Source organism: Bison bison, unplaced genomic scaffold (assembly GCF_000754665.1).
Source record: "Bison bison bison isolate TAMUID 2011002044 unplaced genomic scaffold, Bison_UMD1.0 scf7180017864330, whole genome shotgun sequence".
NCBI lineage: Eukaryota > Metazoa > Chordata > Mammalia > Artiodactyla > Bovidae > Bison > Bison bison.
Window position 1 is genome coordinate 5838940 of NW_011494902.1, and position 24065 is coordinate 5863004.

The following is a 24065-nucleotide window of genomic DNA, read 5'->3' on the forward strand; positions in this document are numbered from 1 at the left end:
GCTACAGAACTGATGCCATCAGCTTAATTCTTTGTCCGTTTGAAAACCCACATTTCAGCACTCCCCACAGGGCTCACAGGCACACATGGGCATATCTAGGAAAATGGGGAGATATTGATTAAAGGGTACAACCTTCCAGTTATAAGATAAGTACTATTTGAGGATCTAATGCCCAGAATGGTTTACTGTAGTTAACAGCAGTATATTATGTACTTACGTTCCTAAGTGAGTAAATCTTAAAAACACCCACCACACATATACACATAAGGACATTTTTATTTTAGATAATAAATAATATAGGAAGAAGTATCTTCCTTAATAATTTCAGGGATTCCTGGAGTTGAATCTCATTGGCTGCTTTGTGTCATGTGCTCCTCTCTGATGCAAATACTCTGACTGCAGGATGTAGGACTGACCCAGCCAGGTCCTGAGCATGTGGCCACCACTGCAGGGATAACTCCACCCAAGTTTCACAGACAGAGTAAGGGAGGGACAACTCCCTTAAGGAAATTTGAGGTCCTGATACAGTAAGAAGGTAGAGCCAATGCAGGAGTCCAACTTAACAGATGTTTATTAACTGCTTTGTTCTGGCCCATAGAGGCTCTGTAACAATTCAGAAAATACTTCTTTTTCCAATTGTATGTTGCTATTTTGTTCACTTGAGCCAAATTTTCATAAAACCCTTTGTGAAAAACCACACTTTCAACCTTTATTTCAGTTTTCCTCTTCCGCATAACTCAGAACAGGTCTATGGAACTCATCTGGAGAACTCAAAATATTCTGGCTCTTTCTTTCATTCACCCCATTTGTCCAAGATGCTTTTATGCCAGACATCTTCAGCGTTGGCTTGTATCCCTCTCTTGTATAAGTCAGCTCTGACAAAGGCACTGTGGTGCACTGTCGGACATCACCTGCCATGGTTAAATTGTGTTCTCCAGAAAGATACGTTCAGTACCAACCCCTGGGACGTGTGAACATGCCCTTATTTAGAAATAGGGTTATTGGAGAAGTAATCATGTTGAAATGAGGTCATATTAGATTAGGGTAGGCCCTATTCTAATGACTGACATCCTTATACAAAGAGGAACATCTAGACACACAGCTACACTCAGAGCGGAGTGTCTTATAAAGACACTGAAGATGCAAAGAGAAGGTCATATGAAGACAGAGACAGACATTAGAGTCGGGCCTGTACCAGCCAAGGATTGCTGGTAATTACTAGAAGCTAAGAGAGAGGTCTGTAAACAGTCTTTCCCTGGAGCGTGGCTTCAGTCTTTCCCTTTAGAGGGAGCATGGCTCTACTGACACCTGGATTTGGGGCTTCTAGTCTCCAGAACTGTCAGGCAAATTGATGTTGTTTTATGTTATTCAGTTTATGGTATTTTATTTTGGTCATCCTAGGCAACTTTCATACTTCCCAACTTTGTGTCAGCATTTAGGCTCAGCGAGGATCCAATACTTCCTAAAATGCCAAGACCAGAGTGTAGAGAAGTAAAGAAATTATCCTAAGTCCTATAGTGACTTAATAATGGCCAAGCCAGGGCCAACATGCTGAGTCCAGTGTTCCTTCTAGCACTGGTTTCTTTAGTGATTCTTCTCATAAGTATAAAGAAGTTTGGATCGAGACAGAAGTCCAATACTGAGCTTAGAAGAAGCCCTCTGCCCATGGGAACCACTGGCTTGGGTATGAATCACTGTGCTGATGAAGGAGATACAGTGTGAGGCATGGGATTCAGTTTAGCTTCAGTGTGTCATCTTTAGAGAGAAAGGAAAAGTAGATTGCAGTTGTATGATAAGGGGAGGGTGTTCCAAGAACAGCTTGAGAGCACCAGCTAACTGGGATGTGTGCTTTTTGCCTTCGTCAATATATTTTTCAAAGAAAAGCTCAGCCTTTGGGACTGAAGGTAAGCACAGAGACAGAAAAACTTCTTACTTGAAGGTAGTAGTGTCATCAGCCACCTGCAGAGTATGGAGGCATGTTGGAGTTGATGAGAATTACTGAGGCTAAGTGACCTGCTCTAGGAACTAAGTAATCATAGCCAGGAGAGAGTATAAACCTCAGTGATTGTTATTGGAGTCTCAGAGTGTGCTCTTTCATAAATGTTTCACCAGAGCAGAGATAATTTTGGTTTTTAAGATCTTGCTAAAACCTTCCAGGACCACCTGCCTATCATCCCTCTTGGGAAGAATAACAAATAGAGTTTTCCCTCCAGGGAAATGATTCTCTGCCTGAAAGGAATCCAAGCGTGTTATGATAAGGCTAAGTTATCTTGTTATTTCTACCAAGTCATCGTGAGCATGAGTTCTGGGATCCTCTCAGTCTCAGCGTGTCCTGTGGTCCTGCCATGGTTTCTGCCAGAGTCTTTGATAGGCACATACTAAATGCAGTTGCGAATTCCACAGAGGCTAGAATACAGAGCTAATGCATTAAACATGACACAACTCTAGGATGTAAACTGAACTGCTTAGTTTCATATTTGAATTGCCTACCCCAAAGAAATGCAGTGAACCTCCTCACAGCAATCTGGGATAGTCATACTTTCCTAGATATTTTATACCCCTTTTTTGTGTGGATGGTGGAGGATTTGAGGAGAAAAAAACAACCACACCCACCAGTGCAAGACATAAATGTGTGATCCTGGAGGCTATGACTTTTTCTTCTCACTTGTCTTTTTTTCCAATCACGTGTTATTGCTTTGGTTTGCTTCCTGTGTTCACATTAAAAAAAAAAAAAAAGTAGTAAAGGATGGGAAAGCAGGAAATGATTTATCTAATAGAATAAATTAGTTATTGTAGAAATTATCTTCACGTGGCTGTTATTCTTAGGTCGACATCCTTCAATCAGGAATCCTCTGAGGTTTGTGGCTGTCAGCTGTTCAAAGTACATTAGAAAACCTGCCATTGTACACAGGCTTCACGCCTTCCATCAGCTCTGTGACAGGCAGACAAGGGGAACAGTGCTTGGCAGGCCAGTGCTTGTCAAGTGAAGCTAGAATGACTTTCAGAGGAATTTAAATTGGATCCGGTTTTATCATTCATTGCTTTATCTTTGATATTCTCCCAGAGAGTTATAATTAGAGATATATGAAAGAGAAATAACCTGGAAAACTTGCTGATTGGTGAACTCCATAGGTATAATGCATTTTTTAAAATTATTTTTGATACATGGACATATAGTTATATGACATCCTTGTCCTTTTACAGACACATTCTAGAAAGGCAACCTTGTGTACAGAAGTTTTTGTAAAGAGGAATTTGATGGAGGCTTCCTGATATGGTCTTACAATAGGGAATGCTTATGAGGTAGGACTCCAGAGAATCCTAAAGTAGCCTTTACCCCCACCCTATTATAAAACCTTGTTGCTTTTCAGTCGCTAAGTCACGTCTGACTCTTTGTGACTCTGTGGACTGCAAGACACCAGGCTCCTCCCAAAGTTTGCCCAGATTCATGTCCATTGAATCGGTGATGCCATCCAACCATTTCATCCTCTGCTGCCCACTTCTCCTTTTGCCTTTTCAGTCTTTCCTAGCATCAGGGTCTTTTCCAGTGAGTTAGGTCTTCGCATCAGGTGGCCAAAGTGTTGGAGCTTCAGGATCAGTCTTTCCAATGAATATTCAGGGTTGGTTTTCTTTAGGATTGACTGGCACCTAACGGTCTAAAAATCCCCATAGGAAAAGACACTATGAAACAGAACCTGTGACCATTTTTATGAATACAGTCTTTTATGCTCTCAGACAAATCAATTTAGATAATATGCTAAAGTAGGGAAATGCTGACATGTTTTAGATCTTATGTAACAATGATGGAAAAAATTTTCATTTCCATCTGTGCCTCCTAGAAAGTTCCACCATTATGAGAAGTCTGTGAAATAAGTTTGCTTTGTTACAGATTAAATGTAAGATATATTTTTTTCTCTTTACTTTTTTCCATGTTTGTGTGTGTTGGAGCTTGTAGGGGGCTATGCCTATTTCTCATTCTGAACATTGAGGGTTCTCATGCTCATGATCTTTGGCTTCTTATTCTCTGTATTCATAACAGGGTGTCAACTTATAATAATACTATAAAATGCAACACTTACAGAAATGGTAGCTGATAAGAGCTGGAATCAAAGATTCAATCTGCTCAGGTTCTTTGACTCAGAGTTGTTCCCCAGTGTCCAGGGCTGCAGAGTTCAGGAGCAAATGGAATGCTTAGAGAATAAACTTCTGTATTTCATCTTTGGTCAACCTGCTGGGTATTGCTTCAAGCCTGTCCTGGTGGAGTTGGTAGGGGACAAATGTTGGCCATGGTGGTTTCATAGAAGTTCACGTGGACATTTTTGGGCTATAAGCATGTGAAGATATAGGTTCTTACACCTGGATTGATCCTCCAGAGCCTCCTTCAATTTTTCTATGGCTTCAATTAAAAAAACATTGACCTGTCTTCTAGCATTTGTGCTTCTTTCGCTTTCTTGCCCCATCTCACAAATCATTCTTTTCTAATTTTCCTCAGTAGAATATGCACTAAAATATTAGATTACATACTAAATCCTTGGGTCCAAAGGGGAAAAAAAAAATCCTCAAATATTAGTTTCACTAAAGGTGAACTTAAGCTCTGGTCAGAAAGTAATGATTAGAACTCTTTCTTGCTACCCAGCACCTAACATTCAGCTATCTAATCTGTACAACTTTATTTTAAGGAAATGATACATGGTAACTTTCATATTCACTGTTTGAAGTGGGGCTAGAACATGTCATAAAGTGCTGAATTGAATCCTTTCTTGTAAAGAGGTCACAGATCAAGAAGACCTCAGCTGGATTTCATACATATCCATTTTTTATTGAGGTGTAGTTGATTTACTATATTGTTCTAGTTTCAGGTATATAGCACGGCTTTACACATATACATGTATATACAGTTAAGTGTATGTATATATATGTGGTTATATATGTATGTATAAATGTGTGCATGTATATATTCTTCAGATTCTCTTCCTTTATAGGTACACAATATTTGCAAAATATTGAGTATAGTTCCCTATGCTATACAGTAAGTCCTGTTGATTATCTATTTTATATATAGTATTATGTATATGTTAATCCTAGCCTAATTTATCCTTATACATATCCATTTAATCAGCAATGTGCCATAGGAGAAGTTATAAGGTATCATCTAGTCTTAATTTTCACATGTGTAAATGAGAATAGTAACTAACGACATAGTTTAGGGGATTCATTGATTTTGTGTAATAGAACTTAAGTGGCTTGGTGTAGGGTAGATGCTTAGTTAACATATGTGCTCTTTGCCTTCTTGGACTGTATGCTCTGTGAAAAGTGGGTTTGTGTTTCCTGTTCCTCCTGTGACTACCCATGGTATATTACTCTGATCTACATATGGCAATTAATGTATATTGAGTGATACTCTGTGATTAGTATGAAATTCAGCAAATGAAGGTAAGTGGTTGGCTGGCCCCAGCCACCATGGACTTGGCAGTTTTGTATCTTTCAGAACAGAAGCTCCCTGGGGAAGCCTGACATCTGTTGCAGCCATGAACACCAATGTGTGATTAAAGCTAAGTGCTAACAAGAGAATCCAAGGTTTTTGTTTTATGCTGAGCTTGTGCTTTGATGTGAGCCTGGTTAGAGTCAGGACAAGGGCAACACAAATGAAAAAGTGAAAGAATTTATTGACTGAGGAGATATAATCTATAGATTTATGGTGAGATGGATGCAACTGGATTTATAGAGGAAAGCTGCACCTGCCCCTCAATGGGGTTGAGCTCTGGGTAATAGGACAGCCAGCCTTCCCCTGTAAAGATGGCTAAGTTTCTGGGCCGATTGTCAAACATCATAAATCATGGAGACCCAGGCCGCGTCCTGCTCAAAGATATAAACTTAAAACAAGTGCAGGCATAAGACAATAAATAAGCAGCATGTGGGTCTTACATGAAAGAACAGAGGTCATCCAAGTTGTGTGGCAGGGAGGGCTCAGAGGTCATTGTAGGTTGATGTTCATCAAGTAGAGCTCAGTCCTGTATTTTTCCTGCCGCTCTTCTCAAGGTGGCCTGGGAAGGGAGCTGACCTCTTCTGCAGGTTTTATTTTGACTAATTAATGACATAGGCTTGGAGGTGTGAAGTGTGGTAGAAGCTATCTACTGCTTTAATTACCTCTGACCTTAATACTGTCCATGCCTGGAGGATATGGTCTCTGATTGACTGAATGATGCCTCCCCACAGGTGACCATTCCACAAAGTAAGAGTCTAATGGTCTTTTGTAAAGGGGGCTGATGGGTTAGCCCTAGACAAAACAAATAAAGCCCTTAGGACTGTGTCTCTAAAACACTTACCCAACCCTGCAATATTCTAAGGGAGCTCGGCTCCCTCTTGTGGCCTAAAAACATGTGTCCATTTGTTCCATCCTCCTTGACTACTTTATAGGAGCCAGTCTTTTGCCAACTACATCTTGAGCTTTCTATCCTTCCTTGTGGGAAAATAGACACAGCCCTGCTAAACTGATGTACAACTGGCTTAGTTACTGCTCATGCACCCAAACTTGCCTTTCTCCCCTTCTCTTGTGGGAAGGGTTGTGGGGTATCACAGTCTTTGGCTCTGAGTTCAGTGTTCTCAGGCGTTCTATCTTCCTAGCTAAGTCTATCTGCCTACCTATCTATCTTTTTATATCTTTACCTATCCCAAGAAATAATCTCAAGATGCTATTATGTAATAAGATTGGGTTTCATTTTTTTTTGAAAGAGGAGTTAAATCTGTTGATTGAATTTGGACAATGAAAGGATGGACAGTAAAATATGAGATCCATGGGAGGTAAGCCTAGCTCTTTTTTTAAAACAAGATATATTTATGTATTTATTGGCTTGTGCTGGTCTTAGTTGTAGTACGTGGGATCTTTGCTCCTTGTTGTGGCACACTGGACATTTAATTGCAGCATGTGGGATCTTTCAGTTGACCTGTGTGTGCACGAGTTCAATCACTAAATCATGTTGGACTCATTGCAACCTCATGGAGTGTAGCCCACCAGGCTCCTCTGTCCATAGGACTTTTTAGGCAAGAACACTGGAGTAGATTGCCACTTCCTTCTCCAGGGGATCTTCCCGACCCAGGGATTGAACCCATGTCTCTTGTTTCTCCTATATTAGTAGGTGGATTCTTTACCCCTGGGTCACTGGGGAAGCCCTCTTTAGTTGCAGCATGTGGGATCTAGTTCGCTGACCGCTGATGGAACCTGGGCCCCTTACATTGGGATTGTGGAGTCTTAGCCACTAGGCCACCAGGGAAGTCCTGGGCCTAACTTTTAGAAGTGATATATCCTGAAGGCAAGAAATGGAAAACTAAAAAACAAAAGGGTTGCATCTTGTTCTCTGTCACATTTTAAAACTTATGTGGCTTTTAAAAACATAAATTTGTTTCCATCATTTAAAAATAGATTTCATATGAAAATTGAACATAGCTTGGACTTCTGGTGTCTTAGAATCAGAAGATTTGACAACAGAAGGTTCACATTTTCCTGTGGTAACTGTCAGTGGAGCCTGACTGAAATCTGTACACTTTAAATTCAGCACATGTCCTCCATTTTACCACAGACTTCACCACTTCCTACAGTCTTGTGGTTGACCCATATCCCTCCATTTGTATCTGATGAGTTTGTGACTCTGTAGGCATGTAGCATGGAAGGTCCATTCACATCCTTATTATGGCATAACTTTTGTCCCTAGTTCCACAAAACATTTTTGAAAAACTGAGTAGTTGTCCAGAGACCTATGTCTAGCTAGGGTGGGGCATGCAGCCCCAAATAGTCCTGCCTTCACAGGGCAGGCTGACCTGGAAATGTCAAGGGAGCAATGCAGGGAACTCTCAAGGCCTGAAACAGTGACCAGGAATGTGTCCAAATATAGATGTATTTCACCTTCATACAGACTAATCAGATCAGGTCAGATCAGTTGCTCAGTTGTGTCCGACTATTTGCGACCCCATGATTCGCAGCACGCCAGGCCTCCCTGTCCCTCACCAACTCCCGGAGTTCACTCAGACTCACGTCCATCGAGTCAGTGATGCCATCCAGCCATCTCATCCTCTGTCGTCCCCTTTTCCTCCTGCCCCCAATCCCTCCCAGCATCAGAGTCTTTTCCAATGAGTCAATTCTTCTCATGAGGTGGCCTAAGTACTGGAGTTTCAGCTTTAGCATCATTCCTTCCAAAGAACTCCCAGGGCTGATCTCCTTCAGAATGGACTGGTTGAATCTCCTTGCAGTCCAAGGGACTCTCAAGAGTCTTCTCCAACACCACAGTTCAAAAGCATCAATTCTTCGGCGCTCAGCCTTCTTCACAGTCCAACTCTCACATGCATACATGACCACAGGAAAAACCATAGCCTTGACTAGATGAACCTTTGTTGGCAAAGTAATGTCTCTGCTTTTGACTATGCTATCTAGGTTGGTCATAAATAAGAATGTGAAAAACAGTAACAAAAGAACATGGGGTTTATCTATGTTCAGGCTATTTCTCTGTTGTTGTGTAGTCACTAAATCATGTCCAGCTCTTTTGTGACCCCATGGACTGTAACCTGCTTGGCTCCTTTGTCCATAGGATTTCCCAGGCAAGAATACTGGTGTGGGTTGTCACTTCCTTCTCTGGGGGATCTTCCCACCCAGCTATCAGGAATCTGTGAGTCTTCATTTATTTGTACCGGTTTACTGATACCCTTGAACATTTGCTGCTTATTAGTGCATTTGATTCTGCCTGGCCTCTTCAACTCCTAGACTGTAAACTCTTGGAAGACAGATTTCCTGCTCTAGTTCTTTTCCCTTCTGTCTTTTGTTCTTCCCCTTATCTTCCAATTTCCCATAAAATAAAACACATTAAAAGAATATGTGGTTTTGATCTTTCAGTCAGTTCAGCCGATTATTCATGTCCAAATTTTTGCGACCCCATGGACTGCAGCATACCAGGCTTCCCTGTCCATCACTAACCCCTGGAGCTTGCTCAAACTCGTGTCTGTTGAGTCGGTGATGCCATCCAACCATCTCTTTCTCTGTTGTCCCCTTTTATTCTTGCCCTCATTCTTTCCCAGCATCAGGATCTTTTCCAATGAGTCAGTTCTTTGCATCAGGTGGCCAAAGTAGTGGGGCTTCAGCATCAATCCTTCTAATGAAGCAGTTCAGTTAAGTTCACTTAGTCATGTCTGACTCTTTGTGATCCCATGGACTGCAGCACACCAGACTCCCCTGTCCATCACCAACTCTTTCAGCTTGCTCAGACTCATGTCATTGAGTCAGTGATGCCATTCCAATGAATATTCAGGACTGATTTCCTTTAGGATTGACTTGTTTGGTCTCCCTGCAGTCCAAGGGATTCTCAACAGTCTTCTCCGATTTCACAGTTCAAAAGCATCAATTCTTTGGTGTTCACCTTTCTTTATGGTCCAACTCTCACATCCATATGTGACTACTGGAAAAACCATAGCTTTGACCAGACAGACCTTTGTTGGCAAAGTAAGGTCTCTGCTTTTTAATATGCTGTCTAGGTTGGTCATAGCTTTTCCTCCAAGGAGCCAAATGTCTTTTACTTTCATGGCTGCAGTCACCATCTGCAGTGATTTTGGAGTCCGAGAAAATAAAATCTGTCACTGTTTCCATTGTTTCTCCATCTATTTGCAATGAGATGATGGGACCAGATGCCATGATCTTAGGTTTTTGAATGTTGAGTTTTATGCCAGCTTTCTCACTCTCTTTCATTTTCATCAAGAGGCTCTTCAGGTCCTCTTTTCTTTCTGCCATAATGGTGGTATCATCTTCATATCTGAGGTTATTGATATTTCCTCTGGCAATCTTGATTCCAGCTTGTGCTTCACCCAGTCCAGCATTTTGCATGATGTACTGTATATAAGGTGAATAAGCAGGTTGACTTATATGATTGATGTAATCTTTTCCTATTTGGAACCAGTCTGTTGTTCCATGTCCAGTTCTAACTGTTGCTTCTTGACCTACATACAGATTTCTCAGGAGGCAGGTAAGTTGATCTGGTATTCCCATCTCATTAAGAGTGTTCAACAGTTTGTTTTGATCCACACAGCCTTTGACTGTAGTCAATAAAGCAGAAGTAGAAGTTTTCCTGAAACCCTCTTGCTTTTTCTATGATCCAACAGATTTTGCAATTTGATCTCTGATTCCTCTGCCTTTTCTAAATCCAGCTTGAATATCTGGAGTTCTTGGTTCACGTACTATTGAAGCCTGGCTTGGAGAGTTTTGAGCATTACTTTGCTAGCGTGTGAGATGAGTGCAATTGTGTGGTAGTTTGAGCATTCTTTGGCACTGCCTTTCTTTGGGATTGGAATGAAAACTGCTCTTTTCCAGTCCTGTGGCCACTGCTCAGTTTTCCAAATTTACTGGCATATTGAGTGCAACACTTTCATAGCATCATCTTTTAGGATTTTAAAAGCTCAAATGGAGTTTCATCACCTCTGCTAGCTTTGTTCATAGTGATGCTTCTTAAGGTCCACTTGACTTTCGAATTCCAGGATGTCAGGCTCTCAATGAGTGATCACACCATTGTGGTTATCTGGTCCATGAAGATCTTTTTTGTATAGTTCTTCTGTGTATTCTTGCCAACTCTTTTTAATATCTTCTGCTTCTGTTAGGTCCATACCATTTCTGTTGTTTATTGTGCCCATCTTTGCATGAAATGTTCCCTTGGTATCTCTAATTTTCTTGAAGAGCTCTCCAGTCTTTCCCATTCTACTGTTTTCCTCTATTTCTTTGCATTGATCACTGAGGAAGGCTTTCTTATCTCTCCTTACTATTCTTTGAAACTCTGCATTCAGATGGGTATATCTTTCCTTTTCTCCTTGCCTTTAGCTTCTCTTCTTTTGAGATGTAGATGTATAAATAAAAGTTTCACCAATTTCCTGGCTGCTGATTCTTTTCCTTTGCTAGATCAGGATAGATCCTCAGAACCCTTTTTTCTTTTTTGTTTTAGGTTTTAGAATGAGACAGCGCCATGTCCTCATGGAACCTACAGGGCCTGCGGGCCGTTGCCCTCACTTGGTGGAATCTGTTCCCTGTGAGGATCCTGTGTGTTACCAGTGGCTGACGTCAGAAGGGATCTGTATTCCTGACCATGGCAAGTGTGGCCCTGGACATCGCATCCTGAAGGCTGTCTGCCAGAATGAGCAAGGTATGACTCAAAGAAACATGGAGATTGAGTAATGTCTGCCAAATAACACATCACCACTCTCAGATCATCTTCCACAAGGAGAGAAACAGTCTTTCCTAGTCTTGAATATCCATGTTTGAGTTGATGACAGTGACATATTTCTGCAGAGAAAGCTGCTTTGACTTAATATAGAGCTGTGTGCTCTGTGACAGAACACTGATTATACCTAAATGCAGTGCAGAGAACTCAGAGGGATCTCTGGAGTTCTTAGTTTATTAAGACATGCACAATACAAAAAGTGTCTGGAGAACCTCCAACTCATTAATACAAAAACAAGATTTATTTGTGTTTATTGGTGTTATTATGTAACATGCTTTTTATATGTTATCATTTTTAACAAATACCACCTTGTAAACTGCAGGGCTGAAGCCCCCTCCAAGTTAAAAGGAAAAAAATAAAAAGTAAAAAGCTGCATCTTTTCAGTTATATAGCATTAGATTAGAATCAGTTCTAGACATAATACTAACAATTCTAAAGAACTGTGTTAAAATATAAGTTGTCAAGATTAACAAAACTATTAAAAGTGGTGTCTTTCCCTCATCACCAAACTTCTGGTACAGTGGTTTTGTGCAATGAAGGGTGATTTAGCAAATACATAAGTCACATGGAAATGAGAAAAGTGACATTTAAAACCTTTATCTTAGAATTAAAAAAATATTCAGTCTCCTGGAAGAGTATCGAGTATGTCTATTAATCAGTCCTGTCATGAATAGTCATAATTTATAATACTCATGGTGTGTGGAGTGAAATGTTTTGACTTATGGAGTGAAGAGATCCACAGAATAGAATGAAATTACAAAGTGGATTCAGAATGGATTTTAGCATTCACACAGGGTTGGCATTCAGCAGTGTATTAATATTTCCTCTTCCCTTCCTTCCTCTTGCCTCTTCTCTCTCATTCCCTCCTTTTCTCCATCACTTCCTTCTTTCTGTCCTTCCCTCTTCCTTTCTGCCTCCTTCTCTCCCTCCATACATCCTTCCTTTTTTAAATCACTGCCATAATTATACAAATAAACATTTATCAACTGATGTAATTGATTACCTCATGAAGCCAGGTAGTTGTTTAATTAAATAGAGAGCCACACCAGATTGTACTAGCTATAGTCCTTTTTGACTAAATCATTTAACAGTAGATTCTAATATTACCAAGCAATTTTTGAATTGTGGTGACATACATGTGAATTATTAACATGAGCACCTAAGATCAATTTTTGAATTCAAAAAGAGTAGAACAGGTGTTTAAAACCTGAGCTCTAGAGTCAGACAGGTTGGAATTTCCAGTCTGCTACTGTTCTGGTAGATGGTCTTAACTATGGAGACATCTTTTCCTTCAGCTGGAAAGTAGGGATAATAAAAACCTACCTCTCACTCTCAGATTGTAAATTACTTATATGAAAGTGATAAGTGAGATGCCTGGCACATTCAAAATAAGCTGAGAGCTTATTTCATTTGTAATGCACACTTATTGTTTTCTGTCCTAGGGGATTTGTGCAAACAGCATTCTTTTATACTAGTAAAATGGAAATAATAATGGAGATTAGAATGACCATACTAGTTCATCCTCCCAGCCTCTAGCTGTGGAAAGAAGATCATTTGTTTGATTGAGACCCAGTGACAGATGACTGCCCAGCTTTGTCATAGCAGGTTTTGAAGATTTTAACAGCTGCTGGGGACTCCTTTCACAGTGTATACTGCCCCTTCTTCAGTATTGCTCAGTGAGAGATTCTGATTTATAATTAGAAGAATCTATCTGGTCTCCGTCCCTATTCTAGCACACGGCTTGTAAAATCATTGGCATTTCCTGAGCAGTATGAGCAATGGGAGAAGCTTTTGGTATAACATTTGGCCAGTGGTCCTCAGTTCCTGAAATCATGTCCATAAAGTTGAAATTTGCATCTTGTTATTCACACCAAGCCCCTTTCTACCACTACTGGATTTATATTAATGAGGTGACTTTGGAAAAGTACCTAAAGGTGAGGTCTGGTTGCCCCAGGTAACCATGAATAGAAGATTAGAACTTTCAACCCCATCCAATGATATCTTGGGAAAGGGGAGGGGCTGGAGGTTGACTGAAACACTAATGGCTAATGAGTTAATCAATCATGCCTGTGTAAGGAAATGTCCATAGAAATCCAAAGGACATGGTTCAGAGAGCTCCCAGATTGATAAATACATAGATATTTGGGAACAGCAGCAAATGGAGGCTCTTTGTCCTTTCCCATGCCTTGCCCTATGCATCTTATCCACCTCATTGTTCCTGAATTTTATTCTGTTATAACAAAATGGTTATCTAGTAAGCAAATGGGTTTTCTGAGTTCTGTGAGCTACTCTAACAAATTAATCAAACTGTAGTAACAGGTCGTGGGAACTTCTGATTTTAGTCAGTTTGGTGAGAAGCACAGGTAACCTGGACTTGAGATTAGTGTCTCAAGCGAAGGGCAGTCTTGAGGGAGTGAGCCCTTTACCTGTGGACTCTGATGCTACCTGCAGACTTGAGGGAGTGAGCCCTTTACCTGTGGACTCTGATGCTACCTGCAGATAGACAGTATCAGAAATAAGTTGAATGGTAAAGCAGCTGGACTGGGCAATTTGCTTGATGTGGTGTGGGGAAACCACCCCCTCCTGCACATACATGTAATGTACACCTTGGAGTTGAGGGCAGAACATTTTTGACAGAGCTATCAACTTTACCATTTTACAGCAGCTCTGGAGTTCTATTGCTTATTCCTGTGAAATAACTCATTTTTCAGCATGAGCTTATACTCACAGTTTCTATGGGAGATGTAGGAATTACTACTTGTTCAGATCAGTTTCATGAAGTCTTTGTAGTTTTTAGTGCTTGGATGGCTCCTTCAAAATTTATGGGGCAACAAGCACAGTCATGGTTACAAAAATGCACTGGCCTCCACGTGGCTGATGTAATCTTTGATCCAGTGAGAAACTGAAAATGTGATCTGGTTGCAGTTTTTGAAGTTCATCATCTATGAGATTCTAGATGATTGATGACCCCAGTTTGCCAGAGAGTGCTCCTGTTTGACTCTGCACATATTGTCATAAGGACTTTCCTGGTTACTCGGATGGTAAACAATCTGCCTGCAATGCGGGATATCCGGGTTTGATCCCTGGGTCAGGAAGATCACCTGAAGAAGGAAATGACTACCCACTGCACTATTCTTGCCTGGAAAATTCCATGGACAGAGGAGCCTGGTGGGCTACAGTCCATGGGGTTGCAAAGAGTAAGACACGACTGAGTGACAAACACATGCGTATTGTCATAGCCTTTACACAGTTACAGAAGTTGACAGGACTCTTGACATTCATTTAAAGGCTTAGAGAGAAAAAAAAAGGGTTGAGATCTGTTCAATGAATCTCCTGTGATTTTTTTTTTCTTTTAACAATTGAGACTTTTCTTTACTCTGAGTCTATTGTTTCATAGGCTTTTATTTCAGAATTTATTCATAGGTAAATGGATGAGACCAAAGAAAATAATTTTTTATTAAAAATTAAACTCAAATCTAATTAGACTTGAGACTTGCTGTAATTTTCAAGGTTACTTACTTTGTTCTTTATTTTAAGACTTGTCCATATTGACTCACTCCAGGTATCCCTTATACCAAAAGGATTCAGTATCCTTGCACAAGTGGACAACCTATTCAGCTTGTGGAGCCAAGAGATGTTCTCATAGCTGTGATCAGGATTCTGTAGGACTCTTGACAGTGTCTTGTTCAGCATAACTCCCCTCACTAGAAAGGCATGTTTCTCTTTCCCTCAAAAGTTCATTCCTACCATTAGCTTGAGGACTTAAAAATATCTATGCTACACTGAAACTACGAAGTAGCTGTTATCCCTAAAACTTGTGAGTTTAAAAACGAGATCTACTTTGGATTACTTAAGAGTCAAGTAGTCATATATGATTTTCTACAGGTATCTCTGTAGATATCTAGTACTTTGACCCTTTCTCTATTTTTATTTATCACTGATGCTCTTCAGTGAATCTCACTAATGTTTCTATTTCTCACCCAGCCTGTGATGGTAACAGATAATGTTAGTCAGTAGTGTTTATTTTGAGTAATAAAATTATATCATAGATTATATGAATGAGTATTCTGATATGAAATCTGATTTCTAGTACTTTGGTAAATTAGCTTTGATTTCTCTCCTCTGCACATCTAATAATTATTATGAATCAAAAGAAGTCTACTGAGTATAGAGTATACATAGGTTTTTCTTGTCTCGTTAACAGGTGTGTTTCCTACATCTCCAAGAGGGTATTTAAGTTTCCATGGGAATTTTTTAATTGTTTGGTCTAGTTCTGTAGAAAATGGCATTGGTAATTTGATAGGGATTGCATTGAACCTGTAGATTGCCCTGGGTAGTATGGTAATTTTAATAGTATTGGTCCTTACAATCCTATAGATTATCATACTAAGTGAAATAAGTCAGACACAGAAAGGCAAATATCATATGATATCATTTATATATGAAATCTTTAAAAAATGATGCATGAACTTATTAACAAACATAAATAGACTCACAGACATAGAAAACAAACTTATGTTACCAAATGGGAAAAGAAAGGAAGGGATAAATTAGGAGTTTGGGATTAACAGATACACATGACTATATATAAAATAGATAAATGACAAAGTCCTACTATATAGCACATTCATTTTATGTAACTGAATCACCACAAACTAGCATAACATTGTAAATGGTTTATACTTCAATAAAAAAGGGGGGAGCATTTAAAAGTAAATGAAGTGTGATGCAAACTGCAAGCTGACATATATCTCCCTTAGATTAAGTAAATTCACTGTTTTCACCTTTGTTTCTTTGACATGTAACTGGTTTATTGTGCTAGGTTTCGCTTGCAGTTGAGGAAGATGGAACATCAGGGGACATCTTCCCAGAGCAGGTTGGGAAAATGCCCATAATGCCAGGGCAGTGGACAGCATTCCCACTGACTGGCAGGTGACCACTCTTTACCTCTGTGCATGTCTCCATGATGCAAAATGGGCAGAGGACACTGCAGTGCCATTGTATAAATACCAAACTTCCCACTCGAGCGATCAGATTCTGAGTACTCAGCACATATTTTACTCTATAATTTGCTAAATAGGCTGTTTAAAAAAAAAGTGTCTGTATATTTCAGGAAACATGTTTATTAAGGAATAATGCAGTGTACATTCTGTACTTATATAAAGCAAATATCCATCCTGGAGAAGACCGCAATACATCAGGAAGAACAAGGTTCACACGCTGACAGGTACATGGAGTTGAGTTCTCTGGTACCTCTGTATCACTCCCTTGAATACAAGGTTTCTTGTTTTAACAGTTCCACTAACCTCCTCCATGCAAATATTTTCCTTAAGTGGTATATATGTTTGCACAGAAAGCATGAGAAATGATTTCCCATCATTACAGTGACTTGGTTTTTCTTCTCAGAGGCATATTTCTGTGAGTTCTTGCCTTGCATCATTAACCTTGAACAAGCCAAAAATGTGATCTTTAATCTTAGCTAAAATGGCATGTGTTTGCAATCCTTAACACTGTCGTGCCTTTTCTAGGATGACTTTAATTGGTGGAAAGCATACTAGAATAATCATTTACTTGAGTTGGTTACAATGTTTAGACATGTTTATATGTCTGTGATTGGAATTGGAAGTTTTATTTTGTTTATTTTTATCTTTAAATCTCAAGAAATATTCTTCGGCTGACCTGTGAGAATAAGGTAAAACTTGATTCATATGGGAATTGGTTGATGAGAATATTTTGTGATTCACCAGAATTCTAAATAGAACCACATTTGTATTTTCAACTTACTATTTTTAAAAAAAAACCTTTGATCATGTTGTGCTTTATTTGATTAATAAGCACTGCTTTACTTTTCTGTGTATCTTTTTTTTCTTTTTTAAACAAGACTTTCTATTTCAGCATAATATTTGTTTTCTTATATTTTAGGAAGAAAAAGGAATAGATTATTCATCAGAATGGAGAAGGCAATGGCACCCCACTCCAGTACTCTTGCCTGGAGAATCCCATGGACACAGGAGCCTGGTGGGCTGCAGTCCATGGGGTCGCTAAGAGTCGGACACGACTGAGCGCCTTCACTTTCACTTTTCACTTTCATGCACTGGAGAAGGAAATGGCAACCCACTCCAGTGTTCTTGCCTGGAGAATCCCAGGGACAGAGGAGCCTGGTGGGCTGCCGTCTATGGGGTCGCACAGAGTCGGACACGACTGAAGTGACTTAGCAGCAGCAGCAGCAGCATTCATCAGATATTTCTTTGCCATACAAGTATATTCATGCAATCAATCAACCTATTTAAGAGACATCATAAAATGAGAGCCATGATAGAGAATACAGTATCTCTAAATTAAATTTCAAATACAAATCTTCTAAAAATTTTGAATAATGGCAGCATTGTTCATATAAACATACAGTTTATTAAGATGTGCATTTTGGAAAGGATAATAGTAATTGGAGTTCTATTTTAAAGAAAGTCATTATCATTTCTCCTTTTAACTTTTTATTTATTTCTATTTTGAGTTAAAAAACTTATCTTTGTGCAGGGTTTGAAAATCTTAGAACTATGTTACCAGGTGTTCAGAGGAAATCGAAAGAGGAGAGAATAAACATGGACATGCATTTTATATTAGCAGTGTAAATTTAGATTAATGACTTTTTGGAGCAGTCAGACTTAGCAAGTACTCTTCTTTCCTGGCCAGATCCTCTTAGCCATACCATGTCTGCATGCCAGCTAGAAATTCAACTGACACCACCTGCATCTCTTTGCCTAAGGAATTTCTCCAGCCACTGGAGCCTTCGTTGCTCATATACGCAGTCAGAAGTGCCAGGGAATTAACAGTTCCAGGAAGCAGCCTTCAACCAGTGATTGAGAGGTGGTATATAAATGCCAGTTACCTTACCCCTCAGATGGAATAACCTTGAGGTTATGTTCTATGCTGTATCCTACAATTTGCAGTGAGATGAAGCACCAGTTACTAATAGTCTGATTTTTTAAAAAATGTACACACTTGGTGGCAGCAGCAAAGAATCCGCCTGCCAGTGCAAGAGACATGAGTTCGATCCCTGGGTCAGGAAGATTCCTTGGAAACGGAAATAGCAACCCACTCTAGTACCCTTGCCTGGGCAATCTCATGGAAAGAGGAGGCTGGTGAGCTACAGTCCATGTGGTTGCAAAAGAGTCAGATACAACTTAATGACTAAATAATAAAATCAGCCTCCTTCCGTGTACTGTCTCGCTCCCCTACTCTTGTGCCGGTTCCTTGGCATTATTGCTCAGTAAATACAATAAATAAATGCCCATGATTCTTTGTCACAGAGTTTGGTTGTAGTGCAACTCAAACTGTGACAAGGATACTTGAAAAGATATTTAATGGATCCACTCCTGTAAGAGATACGGGGTTCAATTCAAATCATACCATAGTGATAATGATGTTTATCATTATTATTATTATTAAATATTTTATGTGGCAATTTTTAAAAATCTTTATTGAATTTATTGCAACACTCAGTTCAGTTCAGGTCAGTCGCTCAGTCGTATCTGACTCTTTGCGACTCCATGAACCGCAGCACACCAGGCCTCCCTATCCATCACCAACTCCTGGGGTTTACCCAAACTCATGTCCATTGAGTCGGTGATGCCATCCAACCATCTCATCCTCTGTTCTTCTCTTCTCCTGCCCTCAATCTTTCCTAGCATCAGGGTCTTTTCAAATGAGTCAGCTCTTTGCATCAGGTGGCCAAAGTACTGGAGTCTCAGCTTCAGCATCAGTCCTTCCAATGAACACCCAGGACTGGTCTCCTTTAGGATGGACTGGTTGGATCTCCTTGCAGTCCAAGGGACTCTCAAGAGTCTTCTCCAATTGCAACATTGCTTCTGTTTAATGTTTTGGGTTTTTTTGGCCCTTAGGCCTGTGGAATCTTAGCTCCCTGCTGCTGCTGCTGCTAAGTCACCTCAGTCGTGTCCGACTCTGTGTGACCCCATAGATGGCAGCCCACCAGGCTCCCATCTCTGGGATTTTCCAGGCAAAATACTGGAGTGGGTTGCCATTTCCTTCCCCAGTGCATGAAAGTGAAAATGAAAGTGAAGTCACTTAGTCGTATCTGACTCTTCGGGACCCCATGGACTGTAGCCTACCAGGCTCTTCTGTCCATGGGATTTCCCAGGCAAGAGTACTGGAGTGGATTGCCATTGCCTTCTCCTTTAGCTCCATGAGTAGGGATCAAACCTGCAATCCCTTCATTGGAAGATAAAGTCCTAACCACTGGACTGCCAGCGAGATCTCCATGATGCTATTTAAAAATCACTTTCTAAGGAGGAAATGATATAGTTTCTCATGTGATTTCATTCATTATTTTGAGCACCTCCTACTGTTTATCAGTTGTTGGGTAATATCTGAAGGGCTTCAGTGTGCTGCTTGTGTCCTTCTTTTGAAAATGTAAAACAAAACAAAAAACAACTAAACATCAGTGAATCCTATTTCTTTCCCAGTTAGACAGTACTGGTAACTTATACCATCCTCCTGAGTCTTGTTTTCCAACAATCAAGTCAGTTTGTGCCTCTCAGGGGAGGACTAGGTTATTCATATTTTCATTTTGTAGTAATTCCAGAGGGTATTGGAATGTTTTTGAAGAAGAACAAGAAAAACAGACTCTTCTGAATATTAGCAGACTTACTTGTGTAGAAAAATTGGGTCTGAAGTGAAAGGGGGACATGTTGCTTTATCTCCTTTTTTCTATGTTGTTGGTTCTAAAACTGATTATATATAAGATGGATATTATATATCCATCACTCAGATGGATAATAAAAATGCAAGATTCTGACACTGCTTCCCCCAACTTCAGATGCTATGGTGCTGGTCCAAGGACTGTACTTTGAGAAACTCTGTTCTAGAAAGAAGGGGACCTATGGGCAGCCTCATCATGTTAGTACGTAGCAGAGGTAGACTGAAATAGTGAAAGACAGGTCTTATATTTCAACATAATCAGCAGTGATATTGATTCTAATCTGTTTTTTTCTTCTTTCCGGCTGGGAAACTTTTTCTTGAAATTTGTGAAATATATTGCTGTCATTCCAGAAGGAAGCAGTGAGTAAATGTTCTTTTATTTCCTTATTGTTACCTAGATGGATTACTGAAAGATCGAATGGTGGAAAGCAATAGTGTACTCTTGCAGAAACAGAAGACATATAATATATGAGATGAGTTATTTAGGTTTAGAGGAGAGAATTTTCATTTCCCGCAAGCTATCTTTCTCAGACCACCAACTGGTAGCAGTTTGGTGTCAGTGTCCTTACCGATGGAAGTGTGGTGATGACAAATACATTGTATGAAGTTTTGAAATGAATCTGGCATTGCAGTTGAAAGTGCCAATAAGATCAGGCTGCTATTCACACTACAGGAATCAGACTGCAGAGGAGATTAAATTTGAGAGTTCCTGTAGCCAAGTTCATCATTCCCTTTCATTTAGATGTCTTGCAGTGAAATTAAAGGTGAAACTTTAATAATGTTTGGCAATGAGGGGGATCCAAAAGAGAAAAATAAAGATTTTATTCGAATCAGAGTTTTCCCATCCATATTTGAGGGGAAGGTGGTGAGTGGATGTAAACTGGTGAATCAATTTAAATGCTAAGGAGAGAGGAACTGCAATGCAGTTTTAAATATATTTATTGTATGTTGTCTGTTGATAAACAGGTATTGTATTTGAAATTATTTCCTCTTTCCACTCTGCTACCTACCCAGATTTTGCAGGACAGCTTTTGTCTCTTTTCTCTTTTACTGAGATGCCTAAAGAAATGACTGTTTTCACATCACTACCCAGCGGTATTCCGCAATCAGACTAAATATAGTCTGATTTCTCCAGATTTATAATATTTAGAATAGCTAGAGTAAATTGCTTCCTGAGTGTGCCTACGTCTCTTATAGAAAGAATGCTTCCTTTGCCTATCTCTTCTGAAATTCTCACTAGGCAATCAACTTTCTGTTCCCATTCTTTATGATTCAGAAAGCAAACTAAATCATAAGTTATACTGATGCTTCAAAACGTAGCTCATATGATTAAGCGGTCATCTTAGCCTTTCAGTGGGAATTACTGTGAGATCACCACCATTCCCATGAGTTTCGACTTTCTGAATGTACTCTGAATTTTCCCTATTCCATTATGTGTTCCACTAGTATTCCTAACAGGGGTTACTTACAACATTAGTCACGAAGATGTAATTTTGATTTCATTTAAAATGCATTTTAAAGTTGTATATGGCTGTTTCATTTGGTGTTTGGGTAGATATTCCTGACATACCATCTCTCTGTTTTTTTTTTTTCTTTTTGTAAACATAGGATAAGTAAAGAATATGGGTTAAAACACGATGCTAGGATGATGGAGTCATTTCCACTGATAAGACAGCCAATATGACTCAGTTAGGGTATGCAGTAAGGGGCTACCTGTACTGTACACACTTCTGTGTTTTCAAGAAAATATAATGAAATAAATCTACCCTGGAAAGGCTAATCTATCCCAAAATAGATTAGAAGAGCAATTTTTTTAGACTTATATTTAAGAATATTTGTCTTTCTAAATTAACTGATGATTCAAAATTGAGAGTTATTAGTGTGTTACTCTTTATGCTGCATAGTTATTCCATACACTGAATTGTGTGCTATGCCCAAAGAATTGTATATTTTAATTTTCTGTGGAGAGATATCTAAGAGGTAGAAACAAAAAAAAATTAGAGAAATCATATATTTGATAGCAAAGAAACATAAAGTAAAAATGTGTTGAAAGTTAATTTAGTGACATGTTAAGACCATGATACTTCTCTTACTCTGTAGGTAGATTTCAATCAACCACAGATATTTCGGGAATCCATAGCTTACTGTAAATGCTACTGCTACCTGTTACTTCTATCCTAATTTGCCTCCACAATCATGATCATGTTACCCCTTGTCTGGAGATGGTCATCCTCCTCTTCTTTCTTTGGCCAAATTCTTATTCATCCTTTAAAAACTTGGATTGATGTCCTACAGAAAACCATCTCATTGGTTTGGAATCTCAAGTGAATATTACAGTTACCACCTATCACCAATTCTGTGTCACAGTCAATAATGATAATTCCATTTCCTTTATAGATGATTAGTTCAGAAATGTGTCAGGTGAAATATGTTTGAACCAATGAGATGAGGGAAGAGGGAAATGAGTAAGGCAGGGAATTTAAATTGCTGTCGTAATCCATTGTGTAATTTGGCTTCAAGATGCAGGCACTGCTGCTTACAGTAGGCAGAGATGTGAAGACCCTGAGTCCTGGAGAACACCACTGAGCCACCGACTCGACATTTTGAGCCCTGGCTGTAATGTTAGTCAATAGATTTCCTTATTATTAAGCCAGTTTATATCAGCTATTGCAGAAATCATCCTACTTAATAGGGTGACTATCTTCTGTGTTCTTATAACACTTTGTGACTCAGTTATCCGTATCTTTGCTACATTATATTGGAATCATCTCCTCACTTAATCCTTTTTTCCCATTTGATTCTTAACTTCTCAAGGGCAGAGAACTTGACTTATTCCTTATGTTACTCTTGGGGTGATGCTAGAGTGTCAGGCGTATTAGAATGTACTCAATAAATATTTATAGAATTTAAAAAGAGTTATTTCAATTGATTTTCACAGAAGCCCAATTGGGAATTATAATTATTATTTCTATTTTATTGATGAGGGTGTTTTGGCCGAGAGATATTGATAGCCCACTGTCACTCAGCCAGTAAGTTTTAACACCAGAATTTTGAATTCCAAACCTGGGACTCCTAATTAGTAGTTGTTCTAACTGTATCAGTGTCAGCAAATACATATTGCCTGTATCAACACTGAGGTTACTGTGTCTCAGACCCATGCAATAACTTTTATTGGTTAAGATGTTATTTTTTGTTAAGTGAGGCTTGGGCTGAGAGTCATTCTTAATGCAGCACTAAAGGCAACCACTGCCAGCTGACTGATATAGGTCCAAAAAATGAAACCCATTTCTATATGCACACTAAGCATTTTGACTCTTTCTCCTGGTGTGAGCTAATAGCAAGAGAGCGATCCCTGGATACAATGAAAGAATGAAGCCCACACATGCTTCCTGTCTCCGTCTGGCACAAATTGTCTTGGAGTTTGATATATAGGATTTAGTTATCTGTTCTCCTTGGCAACTTTACTTCTAATCTTGATTATATTCAGACAGCTAAGCAGCACAGAACTTATTCAACATTCTAGATTGAGAGCACAAAGAGAATGAGATTCTCTGAAAAAGGAGATATATGAAACCATAAAGGAGAAAGTAGAAAAGACAACTCATTGGGGACAGCCAGCTTTTCTCAGCTTCACAGTAGAAGAGTTACAGAGAGAATCAACAACAGAACTACACACAATCAACACAGATACAGTGTTATTAGCAAATAACACTGTATCATGCAGTTTTGGGGAGTTTCAGTTCAGTTCAGTCGCTCAGTCATGTCAGACTCTTTGCGACCCCATGAATTGCAGCACGCCAGGGCTCCCTGTCCATCACCAATTCCCGGAGTCCCCCCAAACCCATGTCCATTGAGTCAGTGATGCCATCCAACCATCTCATCCTCTGTCGTCCCCTTCTCCTCCTGCCCCCAGTCCCTCTGAGCATCAAGGTCTTTTCCAATGAGTCAACTCTTCGCATGAGGTGGCCAAAGTATTGGAGTTTCATCCTTAGCATCAGTCCTTCCAATGAACACCCAGGACTGGTCTCCTTTAGGATGGACTGGTTGGATCTCCTTGCAGTCCAAGGGACTCTCAAAAGTGTTCTCCAACACCACAGTTCAAAAGCA

General features: G+C 39.6%; 1 protein-coding gene across 1 annotated transcript in view; it reads left to right on the forward strand.

Moving 5' to 3' along the window:
* The window catches only part of THSD7B (thrombospondin, type I, domain containing 7B), a 724891-nt gene that overhangs the window by 110892 nt on the left and 589934 nt on the right, over positions 1-24065 (forward strand). Inside the window, exon 6 of the mRNA XM_010853704.1 lies at positions 10968-11165. Coding sequence (XP_010852006.1) covers positions 10968-11165 — 198 coding nt within the window. The remainder of the gene's footprint in view (positions 1-10967; positions 11166-24065) is intronic.